At 41.5% G+C, this 14,010-nt stretch overlaps 1 protein-coding gene across 1 annotated transcript in view; it reads left to right on the top strand.

Moving 5' to 3' along the window:
- The first annotated feature begins 1,701 nt into the window (after positions 1 to 1,701).
- sec24a (SEC24 homolog A, COPII coat complex component) overlaps positions 1,702 to 14,010 on the top strand; it is a 17,010-nt gene continuing 4,701 nt past the window's right edge. Inside the window, exons 1-16 of the mRNA XM_035666814.1 lie at positions 1,702 to 1,724; positions 3,378 to 4,099; positions 5,949 to 6,113; positions 7,068 to 7,130; positions 7,608 to 7,759; positions 8,384 to 8,571; positions 9,198 to 9,300; positions 9,811 to 9,937; positions 10,355 to 10,464; positions 10,666 to 10,778; positions 11,096 to 11,214; positions 11,632 to 11,687; positions 11,950 to 12,156; positions 12,603 to 12,726; positions 13,239 to 13,397; positions 13,812 to 13,985. Coding sequence (XP_035522707.1) covers positions 1,702 to 1,724; positions 3,378 to 4,099; positions 5,949 to 6,113; positions 7,068 to 7,130; positions 7,608 to 7,759; positions 8,384 to 8,571; positions 9,198 to 9,300; positions 9,811 to 9,937; positions 10,355 to 10,464; positions 10,666 to 10,778; positions 11,096 to 11,214; positions 11,632 to 11,687; positions 11,950 to 12,156; positions 12,603 to 12,726; positions 13,239 to 13,397; positions 13,812 to 13,985 — 2,605 coding nt within the window. The remainder of the gene's footprint in view (positions 1,725 to 3,377; positions 4,100 to 5,948; positions 6,114 to 7,067; positions 7,131 to 7,607; positions 7,760 to 8,383; positions 8,572 to 9,197; positions 9,301 to 9,810; positions 9,938 to 10,354; positions 10,465 to 10,665; positions 10,779 to 11,095; positions 11,215 to 11,631; positions 11,688 to 11,949; positions 12,157 to 12,602; positions 12,727 to 13,238; positions 13,398 to 13,811; positions 13,986 to 14,010) is intronic.

Genomic DNA, 14,010 nt, shown 5'->3' with positions numbered 1-14,010 from the left:
ACACATTACATGTTTTTATGTGTGTTTGTGCGAATGAGTCTGTGTTGGCTACCTGTTGTGAACCAAATTGCCCCTTGGGGACATTAAAGACATTTCAATTCAATTCATACAGTGATATAGTATAGCCATAAGCTTCACGTATAAAGACTGAATTCTGTAGTGAACTGACTGTAAACTCATGAGCTCACACTTGAGGATGTCGTCTCTTGACGGGTTTATATTTTCTTGCACAGTCTTATCACATAACCCACTTTATGGCAACGAGGCCGACGGTTATAACCGGCCGGATGTGGATGGAAGAGTACAGTAGTCAAGGATTTCTTGGTTGCCTTTGTACTCACAGCAAGGTTAAACATGTCAATCTGTCCTGCTGTAATCAGGTTTGATAGGTATTTAACGCTCACAGGATAGGATTATAACTTTGAGGAATAATTGCGTTATCCCACTTTAATTTGGAAAGCTCTTTTAGTTAATCTGGAATGATCAAACGTCCTTTCTTTGTCTTTAAGTTGTGCTTATTCACTCCCTCAATTCTGGCTTCACGTTGTCACTTTTATTTGCCGATTTTACTTCTACTAACTCCCTGTATGTTTCCCCTCTCAGTTAGTTGATTTGTGATTGGTTGAGAGGTGCGATTCCACATCAGACTCTTTCTGATCGAACAAGAGCTGTCACTGACTAGGAGCTGTAGTTCCTGTTGCTCTCAGGAAGGACAAAGATTGAAGGTAGATTATGTGCCTTCATCTATCTCTGCTCATTCAGAAGAGTCGTTTTCTAATCCCTTCTCACTCTGCTGACTTTATGTAGTGCAGGACTGAGTGGATACGGTCTAAATACTGTTGCCTGTTATTGTTAGATATTTATATAATATACACATGTTGACATAATAATGTAATACAAATGTTATATATCATTTTCTATAAATTAACACTTGTTTTATATCTTCTGCAGTAGGGATGAGAGCCGGTTCCAGTTGGAAGCTCGTTTCAATATTGTCTTGATACCACATGGAATCGTATGTCTCCGAATGAATTCCCTTCTTGATTGATAGCGCCACGGTTTTCTAACAGTTTCACAAAAACAAACGATGTCAAACCCGTGAATCTATGCTGCTGGAAACTTGCAACTATCTCATTTTGGAGAAGAAGAGAGCGCGGGTTCATTTCACACCAGCAGTATCTTGAAAAATCTTGCCACGCAGAAGCTTAGCGGAGTTTTTCTTTGACTAAGAAGAACCGCGATAAAAATGAATATACAAATATTAGGGATGGAAACTGAGAACCTGTTCCAAATTAAACTGCAGTTAAACAGATGAGCTTTTGCAAACACACGCACGCCTTTTTTCTTCTCTTGTTTTTTTTCTCAGAGATAATAAAATAGTTGCACTGACGCTTTTTTATTTCCCCACATAGAGAATTGATTAAGAGTCAATAAGGGAATTGTTTAAGAATCAGACCGATAAGCAAAATCATTAACTGCATTGGTATCAATACAATCTATTCCCTTCCCTGACTCGCAGATTACTCTTTGGTTGCTGTTGCATCGTCTTCTATTACAAAAAGGGCTTTAATATTACGACACCATCGTTCTGGGTCTTGATATTTGTCATTCAGGAAATTGTTCAACGAATGCTACCTTTTTACTATGGGATCTGCACAATATGCAGTCAAAGCATTTTTAATGGTGCAAAAGTGTCTTACTATGACTACGTTCAGTGGAGTAAGGTCAGAGCGGGCTCAGAGCCCCACACTCGCTGTCACTTAGGGCAGATCGTGCTGAATTAAATCCAGGTAAAGAGATTAGACCCTGGGCTGTCGGTTCATTGGTCATTTGGTGGATCTCACTGGTTTTCACTCGGTGTCGTCACAACCAGTACTGTGCCATGTGTTTTCCATATAATGGTTTTAACTGCGCTTCAGACTTAAACCCAAAGATTTGTTTTAATTAAAAGGCACTTGAATCACAAAAGCCCCTTTCAGACGTGGAATCTGTAACGTTGCTGCCTTCATCTGTCCGGGAAGCTGATTGCTTAGCTTTTGAACTCAAGGCTACCTTACAGAAGTTTTTTTATGATGGCTTTGGTCAAGCATGACAAGACCTAGATAATCTAGAGCTGTAATCCTTGTGCACATTTTGGGATGAGCACAGCGCTCAAAGTTAAAGATGTCCAGTTGTCTCAGTGACAGTAAAAATAGCACCTGGGACACACAGATTGTCTGGAAGAAATCCAGGACAGTACAGAAACATATCATTACAAATTAAATCATTACGTTTATGCGTCATGAAATATCATTTTAATGTTCAGAAAATATAAAGTTTCACAAGCTTTAAACTATGTCGCACATTTAGACACACAGTAAGTTATAGAAAGTAGATTTGTGATTTTATTTCTAAAAAGCAACCTATGACAAATTTAGCATCTTATTCAGACCGTCAGGACAAGAAATATATTCTAATCTATTGTATTATGTTGTAATTCATTCCCATGCATGCTGCTCAGAGTAATCAGTCCACAGCACCAGGGTCTCCCTCTCCTCTTGCGTCAGTAGGTGTGCTGTGTGGGCCACGTTTGAGCTTCACTCTCTTTCTGTCCGATCTCTTATACAGCTTCTGGAAATGTTGAGATATTTTGTTTGACACTCTCTCACTCTTTCTCTCCGGATCTCTGGATAACCTCATTTGTAAATAGATGTTTGAGCTTGTAAATATTTAAATACTTTGTTTGATCTTCTCCCTTCCCCTTTGTAGATATTTACAAATCCTTTTTACTGCAGATATGCTGTGTTCCTGTAGTGAGTTTGGGATTGTTTGGCAAAATAATAATAATGTTTAAAGTGTATACATACATTTCCATCTCTGCATACCATTAAAACAGGTTTGCATTTGCACTGTAGTTAGCAAGGATGCATTTATTGATCAAACAGTTGACTAAAAGAATAATGAAAACTGTTCTCTGGTGATTTAAATTTTTTAAATTTAGATTTAAGTGTAGGGAACAACTAGCAAAACGTCCATGAGTAAATCAGTGAAGTGATACGAGTTACTAAAACAACAAGGGAACATTTTTCAGTTGAAAAGACATTAAAAACAACAACTGGTCACCGGTGAAAAGACGTACCAAATAGGTTGAGAAGTGATAGTTTTACAGCTCTTTTAGAGTTTCAGAAAGGTTTGAAACAAAGACGAGTTGTAGCTGACGTGTAAGATTCCCAGAACATTTAAGCAGTGACGTCTGAAAGGGCGTTGGTGTGATTTCGATGGCTGATCTGTGTTCTTTTGGATATGAGAAATATGTAATAACTACGTAACCACTGATCTGTTGTATTTGACTCCCAGTCTCCAACATACCCCCTTATTTTTCACCCTCTCTTTCCCAGGTCCATCACAGAATCCAGTTGCCCTACAGCAGCTGCCAGGGGTCAGCTACGGTATGACACACCAACCAAACTACAGTCCAATGCAGGCCAAAGCTCCTGCACCACCCGGCCCTGGACTCTACCCCTCTGGGCCCTACCAGCCTGCCCCCCCAGTCAGCTTCCTACCAGCCTGCCCCCCCCAGTCAGCTCCTACCAAGCTGCCCCCCAGTCAGACTTCTACCAGTTACTGCTCCCCAGTCAGCTCTACCAGCCTGCCCCCCAAGTCAGCTCCTACCAGCCTGGCCCACCACTGACTTCCTACCCAGCTTCTCCAGGCCAGCCACTGTTGACCAGGCCCCCAATGGGAGGGCTTCCATCCCATACCCCTCCTCAGTCTGCCTGCCCCAGCCCTGGTCCACGGCTGCCCCCTGCACAGGCCACACCTCCCCCTCCCTCGGTGTCTTCTAGTAGCTACTACCAAAACCCACAGCAGCCGCAGCCCGTGGCTCCAGCTTGGCAGTACAACACAGCTCCCCCACCAATGGGGCCACCCGCATCCATGAGCACACCTCCCCGCGGCCCCGTGGCGAATCACGTGAATCCTGCCGTAAGCTCAACAGCGCCGCCACCGCCGTCGTCTGCGGTTTACAGCTCTGCACCACCAGCCCATGTGTCCCACAGTGCCACCCAGCCCCCAGGCCCGAGGATGCCCCCCACCTCCGCGCACGGATACACCCAGCCAGGTACGAGCACAAAGGCTCCACTGAAGTCCAAACTGTACAATATGTTTTTATTTTTACATAAAGGATAGACAATAATTGGGACAATCACCTATCCACTGTCACTTTTAAAAATACATACGCTCTGTTTTAAATATCCCCGTCCAATGACTTTTTCATAGCTCGATTACTGTGTCTTATCTTTTTCCCCTGTCATTGTCTTCTTCCACTGGCATACGCTGCAGATATGCATATCTAGAATACTGACATGCTGGAGCTGGACATTGCCCTCTGCTCCTCCATTAAACACATTGGCTTGCTTTTGCCTCTGACTCCCTCCCAGACACAGAGACTCATTTACTCTGAATTGGTGCAAAGTTCATATAAGAATTTTATTGTTTCCAGTGTGATTCTTAAGCAGCAGTATGACGTGGCTTTAAGGACAACTCCAGATTTTAATTTCAGTTTCTGGTGTATGATATATCGCTAAAATTCTGCTTTCTACTGGTGATGATAGCAAAATGCACAGAATTGTATCTTCTGGGTATTTAGAGAGATTCAGTTAGTAGTTGTCTCCACTGGGAAGTATCTAGCTCACAGTGTCAAACATAAGGCCACTCATGGAGAATCTCAGTACCTTTTTTTTGTAGTAGTCATTGACATTTTGTGTTGAGGAAGTGGTTTGTTAAGTGATATGAGCTTTCTACGCTGGTTGTGTAATCTGCAGTCACAATGTCTGAATTGCTTGTCACAGCATTTAGTGAATTAACCTTGATTTTTAAAGCTATCTTTAGTTCAGTACTTCTGCATAGAAGTAGAAGTCACGTGTTCGCCTCAGTCTGCCTGCATATCTGTCATTCTTATGGTTAGACTGGCTTGAAAATTGCTGTTTACATTCACACACCCCCCCAACAAGACATCAGAGTCTGATTGATTTTAGTGACCTTTCCCCCAGCTGCACCATCAGGGCATATCTTCCCAGTACAATGGTGACAGTGAAAGTAGCAGCGAACTGGAGAAGTTATTGTGGAGATGTGTAGTCTGTTGACTGCTTTCTTGCTTTAAAATGTCATCAATTAAACCATCACCGATAATCTGTAGGACAGTTTTGGCTCTATTGTGCTGCTGAATGTCTCCTACTGCAATTGTATTTGGTTTATTCCCTTCAGTATTAACAGTGAGTGTTTCAAATTAAAGTGACATGTCACTGTGCCCATTATAAAATGTAAAACATAAATTAATCTTAATAAATAAATAATCTTGTAGTCTTTTAACCGCCCTGGAATGATAGATTCTTCCCTGTAGATAAATAATAATAAGTATACAATGCCCTTAGTGAATGGTGTAAGTATCCTTTACTTCAATAAATTATTATTGGAGTGCAGACAAATTTGATTTGTCTGGTTTGTCAGTAGAGATGGACATAAGCTGGCTGAGGGTCAGCATTGCCACCAGCTGTTGTCGCCTCTAGTTAGAGCTTATAATGTTACACATCAGTGATGCCTCATATCTCTTCTACGTGATATGTGCCAACACCACAGAGTGCTCTTGCTTCACATGACACAGTAATGTTGACACAATTTTAGAAGTCTCTCTGCCTTAATTACCTTACTGACAATGCAGTTTCACCCGAGATGATTAAGGGTGTTGGTGTGTCAGCCTCTCACAAGAATTGCCGCTGAAGCCAAGTCAATAGAAAGAATATTATTCACCCACATCTTTGATGTGTGATTAATCCTATTAGTAATGTATTAAAAAAAGCAGAATAGTTTTGCTATTTTGTCACATTTTATGTAATAAACGAGTTATTGATGAGTCAGAAAGTAAAAATAAAAAGATTAGAAAATAATGAGTAGTTGTTTCTTTTCACCAGGCACTGTACCTCCACCAATGAATCCCATGGCCCCACACACATACCAACCAAGCAGAGCTCCCTATGGCCCCCCACCTACAGGCCCACCACCAACCATGAAACCTACACCGCCTCCCACTGGACCCCCAATGGGCAATGCCACACCTCCACCCCCCAAAGCAGATGGTAAGTTTTTTTTGTTGTTTTGTTTTTTAATCTTGGCACATCAGATATTTGTGGTAAAGGTGCCAGTGGACTGGTATGAGACCGACTGCAGATGTTCAGATTGTCGTGTGTTTTAACTAGATTAGCAAGCTTGTTGGAAACTGTACAGCGCAACAATTCCCCCACACATTCTGCAAGTATACTGTGGTATTAATGGGGCGTTTAAAATACAAACCTTTTGTGGGTCTGTGCCGACTGTAAAATCAGAGCGCTGTCAGTGATGATCATGATATTGCATCATTTTGTAAGCCCGTCAATTTTGTTCTGATCGCCTGCCATTGTTTCCCCTCCCTCCCCTCCTTCCTCCACATGCCAGCTCAGTGTGGGGGGGTTGTTAACAGCACTCTGTCCCCCACTGAGCCCGACTGCCAGGAGGGGGATATTGAATGTCCAGGTGTGGCCAAATCTGTCAGTAGCTGTTAGATGTTATGTCAGTAGCTGTGATGCCCATCCTGTCCTCTCCGTGCTTTTGTTCATTGTCTCTAGGGATGTACTCATTTCTTTTTTTAAATTGATTCCAAATATGAAGCTCTGCAGAGTCATCTGATACCGAGCTCCAGTATCTTACTTTTAGAGAACAATGTAGAAAGCTGGGTGTTAGTGCTTCTTTAGCTCAGTATTATTTTAGTAACAGTGCATGTCTTTTACTATATTTCCTACTGGTAGCTTGTTTGCCACTCTCTGTCATCTTTTTCCCACCATATCACCCATATGACCTCAAATAGGCTTTAAAACATACATCAAGTCCCATCATCATTAGTATTGTTGTTTCAGTTCTCCTTTGCATCCATCTTATATGCATCTTCTCCTGTAGATCGTTCCATATCCATTGCCTGTGGTTAGCACACTGGCATAGAAATAGGGAAAAGTGTCACTAAAATTATTCACATCACATCTGTGTTTGCTTTGAAACAGGAACTGTGGCTGGCAATGGCCCCCAAGCACCAAACAGCTATAATCATGTTGACAACAAAATGGGTAAGGCCATTTTTCTGCCACATCTTAGATTCTTTTTGCACCAACCACATTTACAGTCTAGGTTTAGCAAGTAGGGTTTTATAGCAGCTACACACTTGCAGTAAATTGACAAACGGTTCTTTCAGTTCACAGGAGTTTTTGAAGAAGGCAAAACATTTCTAAAAAGTGTATATTGTCCCTATTTTTAAATTCCACTTTCAGCTGTCCCAGACTTAACCATTGTCCCAAATTAAAATTCTAGCTTTATTGACTCACTCTGGTCTACCATGGAAGTTCTACTAGTCATTCCCTTTACTTATATATGAATAAAAAAAATGAGGCCACAATCAGTGTCAGTATTCTTCTGTTTCTGTTGGGTCTTTTCACTGAAATTATTAACCACAAGGAAACTAGAATAAGACCACCCTCATCATTTTAAGGTCTTCACTTTTTCTGTAATTTCAATCAAACTGAACTCATTTTGGTTCCCTTCCACAGCTGGCCTGACCCAGCCCGGACCACCGGGTCGGCACTTGGGCCACTACCCCTCCCTCCCCCCTGGGTACCAGAATACCTCGACCCCCCCCATGCACCCTGCGTTGCAGGCCGCCACTCAGCCTTACACTCAAGCACCTCAGCCATACCAGCAGGTGAGCAGAAGCCGTGTTCTGACTGAGTATTTCCAGAGCATTTTGCATATACTGTTTGTTTTGTATTTCCCTTACTGGTTGTGGAACGACGTGCTCAGCCATTTCTGTCATGGATTTGCTTTTCACCTAGTGCACATGCAAAACCCTTCTGTCTGTCCAAGATCTATGGAAATGTTAAGTTGTCACTGAGATATAACTTCTGTGCAATTGTAGAAGCAAAGCTGACAAAACCAGGAGCAGTGAATTTACCACAGAACCTTCTTTTATACGCTTATGGAACATTTTAAAGTTTATTAAGCAAATGATTTTTGTCAGAGCAGGTGGACACATTGGTTAGCTGATATCGGAATGATTGTGGTTTATTTGTTTAATATTGGATGTTAGTCAGTGTCATCCATGACTGGCACTGGCTGTGGCATGAAAAGATTAAAATTCTGGAGGACATATTAAAATCCTTGTGCTCTTTTTGGCATTTAAGTGGTCAGGTTTGGGGGCAGTGAATATCAGCAGATTTTGACACCAGTTGGTCAAAGCATGGGTGGCTATCAATGCTAGATGATTTGGCCGTCACAAGCTTTTGGTAAGTGGATCAACTGAACAGCTTGTTGTTGTCCTTTCTCTTAGCCACCTGGTGGCCCAGGGCCAGCCCAGCTGAGCCCGTCCCTGGCGGCCATGAGCCTCCAGTCCAGCACTCCAGAGGCCCTGAGAGTGGTCAACCTACTGCAGGAGAGGAACTTGCTGCCACCACAACCGATCCCTGCCCCGACACCCTGCCTCCCACAGGACCTGCAGAAGATCAACTGCAACCCAGAGTAAGCCATGGTGGACTACTACTGATAGCATGCATCTATATTTATTCTCTTTCATTTGATTATTATCCTTTTAAACGGTTTCAGACTATGCTATGTAAGTTTGTGTAAAGAAAATGATTAAAGGCATCTATAGTGGTACTTTTTGCATTTGAAATTACTGACGGGGAACAAGCAATTGTTTACTGTGGTTTGGTTACCATATGTTCAAATGTACACATTTTACAGTAGATCAGCTATCATTAATTTGTCTCTTTATATGTTGCCCTGTGAGTTGCTTGGCTACAGTCAGACAAAACATTTTTTTTCATTGGACTGACTGGACTGGTTCATCTATTCACTTAAGCAGGGTTAGTCATTCTGAAGAAAAATAGTTGAGTCTCATTTCCATATTGTTGAATACTGCTGCTTTGGCTGTGTTGATGCGTTAGGATCCTCATTAGCTGTGCCCTAAAGCCCAGCTAGTCATCAACAGCCGCTGGCTTGAAATATTTGATTGTTAGGTCTCATTCCTCTGTGGCTCTTTGTTTGTTTCCAATTTACCATAACCAGATGTGTTTGTATCATGTCTGTGAAACATGATCTTTGCATGCAGCTCAAGTACTTTGCACTTCTGTGTATCTCTCCAGGGTTTTTCGTAGTACGCTAACCAGCATCCCTCAGACCCAGGCTCTGCTCAATAAAGCAAAGATGCCACTGGGCTTGCTGCTCCACCCCTTCAAAGACCTCTCAGTAAGTTCAATATTTGATAAGCGCACACATCAGGCAGTACTCTGTAATAACCACCCATTTCTTACTTTCCTTTTTTTTCTTTACTAAGGGGAAGGCATTTAGAGGATATTTCTGTGGCAGCAGTGTGAAGGGATGAAAGGAAACATCATAGCACATTGACGTTAAAAATCATCTACAGCCTCATCCTTAATTATGCTTCCTAGATTTAGATAAAAATACCACTACTACAATTGGATTTTTTCTTATTAAACATTGAGACTTCTCTTAACACTTTTTTTCCCCCAGAATAGGATTTGACTTAATACAGCTCTGGGCAAAATCTGCCAGAATGAATTCACGTTGTTCCTGTGTTAATTGAGGACACAGACGACAGAGTAGTTGCACAACTTGGCCAGAAACAAAAAAGTCTTTATTGAAATGCCAGTTACAACAAGCTGCTAACAAGAAAATGAGTTCGCCTGGAAGCAGTTCTCACACAAGGGTTCGTTTTGTTCTGTGTTTTCCTTGCAGCAACTTCCTGTGGTGACATCCAGCACCATCGTCAGGTGTCGCTCCTGCAGAACATACATCAACCCTTTTGTCTCTTTCCTTGACCAAAGGAGGTGGAAGTGCAACCTGTGCTATCGGGTCAATGATGGTAAGAGAAGTGATGAAAGAGCTATGATCATCTAAAAAAAAGCGACTGTCAGTGAGAACACAGGAAGTGATCGACAAGTACAGTTTAGCAACACAAATGTACAGTATTTCCATTAAGTAACAAATGGGGAAAATAACAAAGCTAAATTATTTTTCTTTTCTGGGACCTGGTTGTGATGACCCCAAATTCCTGTCTTTTTTTAATGAAACTGAAAAAAGATCACTCTTAGTCAATGCTTTTGCTTCTAATTTATAGTTTTTACTTTGTTAAAGATAGTTCTGGAAATGTATACATGTTTATGATGTTTATGACTGTGGACTTGAATAACTATCCTCCTCATGATAATTGAGACTTGAATTACACACTAAGTACATAGTGCGCTATTTAACACTATAACTTGTGTGTGTCTGTATGTAGTTCCAGAGGAGTTTATGTACAACCCAGTCAGCAGATCATACGGAGAGCCACACAAAAGACCTGAGGTCCAGAATGCCACCATCGAATTCATTGCTCCTTCAGAATATATGGTAGGTTTCAACAGCTTTGACAACAGTTAATGCATGCTCAGTTTCGCCATAGCTAACTTTTTATGAACAAACTAAATAAGACAGTTAAATACTAAATTACATGTATGTGATGTGTTTACAAATTGTACAGAAATCTGTGTGTAATGGTGTGTCTTTACTGACCTTGAGTTAAGTTAAATGTGTTTGCCCTGATTTACCCAGCTGAGGCCACCACAGCCTGCTGTTTACCTCTTCGTTCTTGACGTATCCCACAATGCAGTGGAAACGGGCTACCTGAATGTGTTCTGCCAGTCACTGCTGGACAACATCAATGCGTATGTACAACATAAAATGTCCAGTTATTAGGGATGTTGAGAAGAGAGCAAGGCCTTCTTTGTATTTTCATGTTGTGATTTTAAACTGCACAGATTGTTCCACAAATTCAGTTTAAATGTTAAACATTTCTTGTGTAGATAAGTTTAGATTTCCTTAACTCAAGGTTGTTTATTAAGGTTTTCTTAATGTGTGTAAATACACTTGCTTAATAAAAGTTAATTGTTCCCCTGTATTAATTCAGCAGTTGACCACTATGTCAATATATCTGCCAGAATGGCAAACGTGTGTGTAACGTGTGTGTGTGTGTGTGTGCTAGGCTTCCTGGAGACTCGCGGACAAAGGTTGGCTTCATCACCTTTGACAGCACCATCCACTTTTACAACCTCCAGGAGGGACTTTCCCAGCCTCAGATGCTCATTGTGTCTGACATTGAAGGTGAGATGCAGCTGACAGCAAAGGCCACGCGCTCATTACTACAGCAAAACTGAGCTAGAACTGTATGCAAACTTACTGCAGAAATTAAGAACTGATAAATATGATATCAAGAAATCACAGTCTGCCTGGATCAGTGATGAGTGTGATGTTATGGGGGACTCTTGCCTTCTCCTTTAACTGTAACTTATGCAAAATTACTAAAATCATCAAGATGTCTGGACTGATTTTTCTGATCTATTAAGTTAATGATGTCAAGTTTGCTGCATCACAAACAACAACTCTGTATTTCTGTTTATATTTATATATTACTTAGATATTATTAGAATTTTATAGAATATTATGAGTCTCATCGCTATTATAATATCAGTGCATATGACTATTATATTTGTTTAAATAATAACCTTTTGTGCTCCACAGATATCTTTTTACCAACACCAGACAGCCTTTTAGTAAACCTCAATGAATGCAAAGAGGTAAGAAATTTGACATTGATTCAAGCAATGTTGTAAACCTGAGTAGTAACAGTCCAGAACCGATGGATTTTAAGCGGAGTTTTGTCTTTGTACTGTGCAGGAATTAACATTAATATCTACTGTGAGTAAGAAAAAACTTAAATTGCACTCAGTCTGACCTCCTTGCAGATGGAATAAAGTTGAAATGAGAAACAAATGTTTTCCCTCAGGGATCAGTAATGAGTCACAAAAATGAGACTCACTCCGTGTATTTGTTTTTCAGCTTGTGCAGGATCTGCTGAAGAGCCTGCCAAGTTTATTTGAAAAGACCATGGAGACCCAGTCTGCCCTCGGTTCAGCTCTGCAAGCGGCCTTCAAGCTGCTGTCGCCCACCGGAGGGCGCATGTCCATCTTTCAGACCCAGCTGCCGAACCTCGGTGTGGGGGCACTCCAGTCCAGAGAAGACCCCAACCAGCGGGCATCTGCCAAGGTAAGAGCTCTGATTGTTCCCTGGTAGTACACCCAGTACAGCTGGGGCCATGGGTTTGAGTCCAACCTGTGCTCTCTATTCCCCACTTTCCTGTCTATTTTGAGCTGTCCTATCAATAAAGCCAAAAATATCTCCACCGCCCCCAACAAAACAAGAAGAATATCAGAAGTAACAGAGGATTACAGATCAGTCATTGCACAAAAACATACGATGATCTTGTTTTTTCATTTTCACTGAAAAACCCCGACAAACAAGGCAGAATGAAATGGCTCATGTCATAAGTGTGCTGTGACCTAGTTGTGGGAAGTCATGGAAGAGTGATTGATTTTTTACAGCCGGCCCCACATTCAGGAGAGATCTGGCTTTCTGGCTTTTCAACAATAATAAGACTCTTTGATATTGACTAATTTTAAGCACATGGTCTCATCTCATGCGTTTTCCTTCAGGACATCCAGCACTTATCCCCAGCGACAGACTTCTACAAGAAGCTGGCTCTGGACTGCTCCGGCCAGCAGGTGGCAGTTGACTTGTTCCTGCTCAGCGCTCAGTACTGCGACCTGGCATCGCTAGGTAAGTCCCTGACTGAATGGGTGGGAAGGAGGGAGAGTTTTTATGTTTGTTTACGTGTCTAGTACTCAATACAGGATATTGCTAATTTAGGTTTGGCCAGGAGAGCCAAATTTCTAATTTAGTTTGTTGTTGTTTTGGTTTTTACATTTGAAGCTTATGTGAAAATATTATGATTTTTTAATTACGACTTTATACTTTTTTCAGGCTTATGGCCTTATTTTCCAAATAAATTGACCTCTGGGGAAAGAAAAGCTATGGAAATCTAGTAATGGAAACTGTTGCTGTTACTCCTTTGTGGGTTTTAAAACACTAAGTGCTCAAAACATGGATAATTAGTTGGTGCAATAGGTGAAAAACACAGCTCATTTATCTATCAGTGGTAATGGAAAAAGACCAGCAGCAAGCACACGGGGAGAGAGTGAGAATTGCTGGGTTCATCATTTCAAAACTAAGACAATCTGCATTCATCATCTTTGCCTCATCTGTCCTCTTGTGTGCCTTCTCCCTCCCAGGCTGCATATCTAGATACTCGGCAGGGAGCGTTTACTACTACCCCTCCTACCACCACCAGCACAACCCCGCACAGGTGGAGTGCTTCCAGAAGGATCTGAAGAGATACATAACCAGGAAGATCGGCTTCGAGGCCGTCATGAGGATACGCTGCACCAAAGGTCCGTTGGCACAAGAGCTGGCACTGACTTTAATATTGATCCCACATGTGACTTTGAGAAAGTTCTTTCCTTTCTGATTAGTACATGTTTTTTTTATGTTCCCCTTTGTGCTTTTATTGTATTGTTGTTTTCTGCAGCAACAATTAGGATTGGTTTATGTGTTTTCCTCTCTGTAGATAATAGCACTAGCTGCTGTGTTAAACTTTATTGTTTTTCATCAATAATTCAAACTATTATTTAAATGATTTTGATGCATGCTTATAAACAATACAGCCTTTACACTCCCTGAATGCATTAAAATATTCCTGATGTATATGATGTATATTTAAAGTTTAAAGCACAAATGTTTTTGTTGTTTATAGTTTGGTGCTTTCAGTCAAGTTTGATTGATTTTGTCTCTCTGTCTCTCTGCAGGTCTGTCCATCCACACGTTCCACGGAAACTTCTTTGTGCGCTCCACAGATCTGTTGTCCCTTCCCAACGTGAACCCAGATGCTGGCTTTGCGGTTCAGATGTCCATTGAGGAAAACCTGGACGACATGCAGGTTGTCTCTTTCCAGGCGGCGTTGCTTTACACGTCCAGTAAAGGCACGTTCTCTCTCTCTCTCTCTCT

The sequence above is a fragment of the Morone saxatilis genome, unplaced genomic scaffold (genome assembly GCF_004916995.1).
Source record: "Morone saxatilis isolate NCDOM2014 unplaced genomic scaffold, NCSU_SB_2.0 Contig20, whole genome shotgun sequence".
Lineage (NCBI taxonomy): Eukaryota > Metazoa > Chordata > Actinopteri > Moronidae > Morone > Morone saxatilis.
Note: the sequence above shows the minus strand (reverse complement) of the source record. Positions and strands in the feature narration are given on the sequence as shown.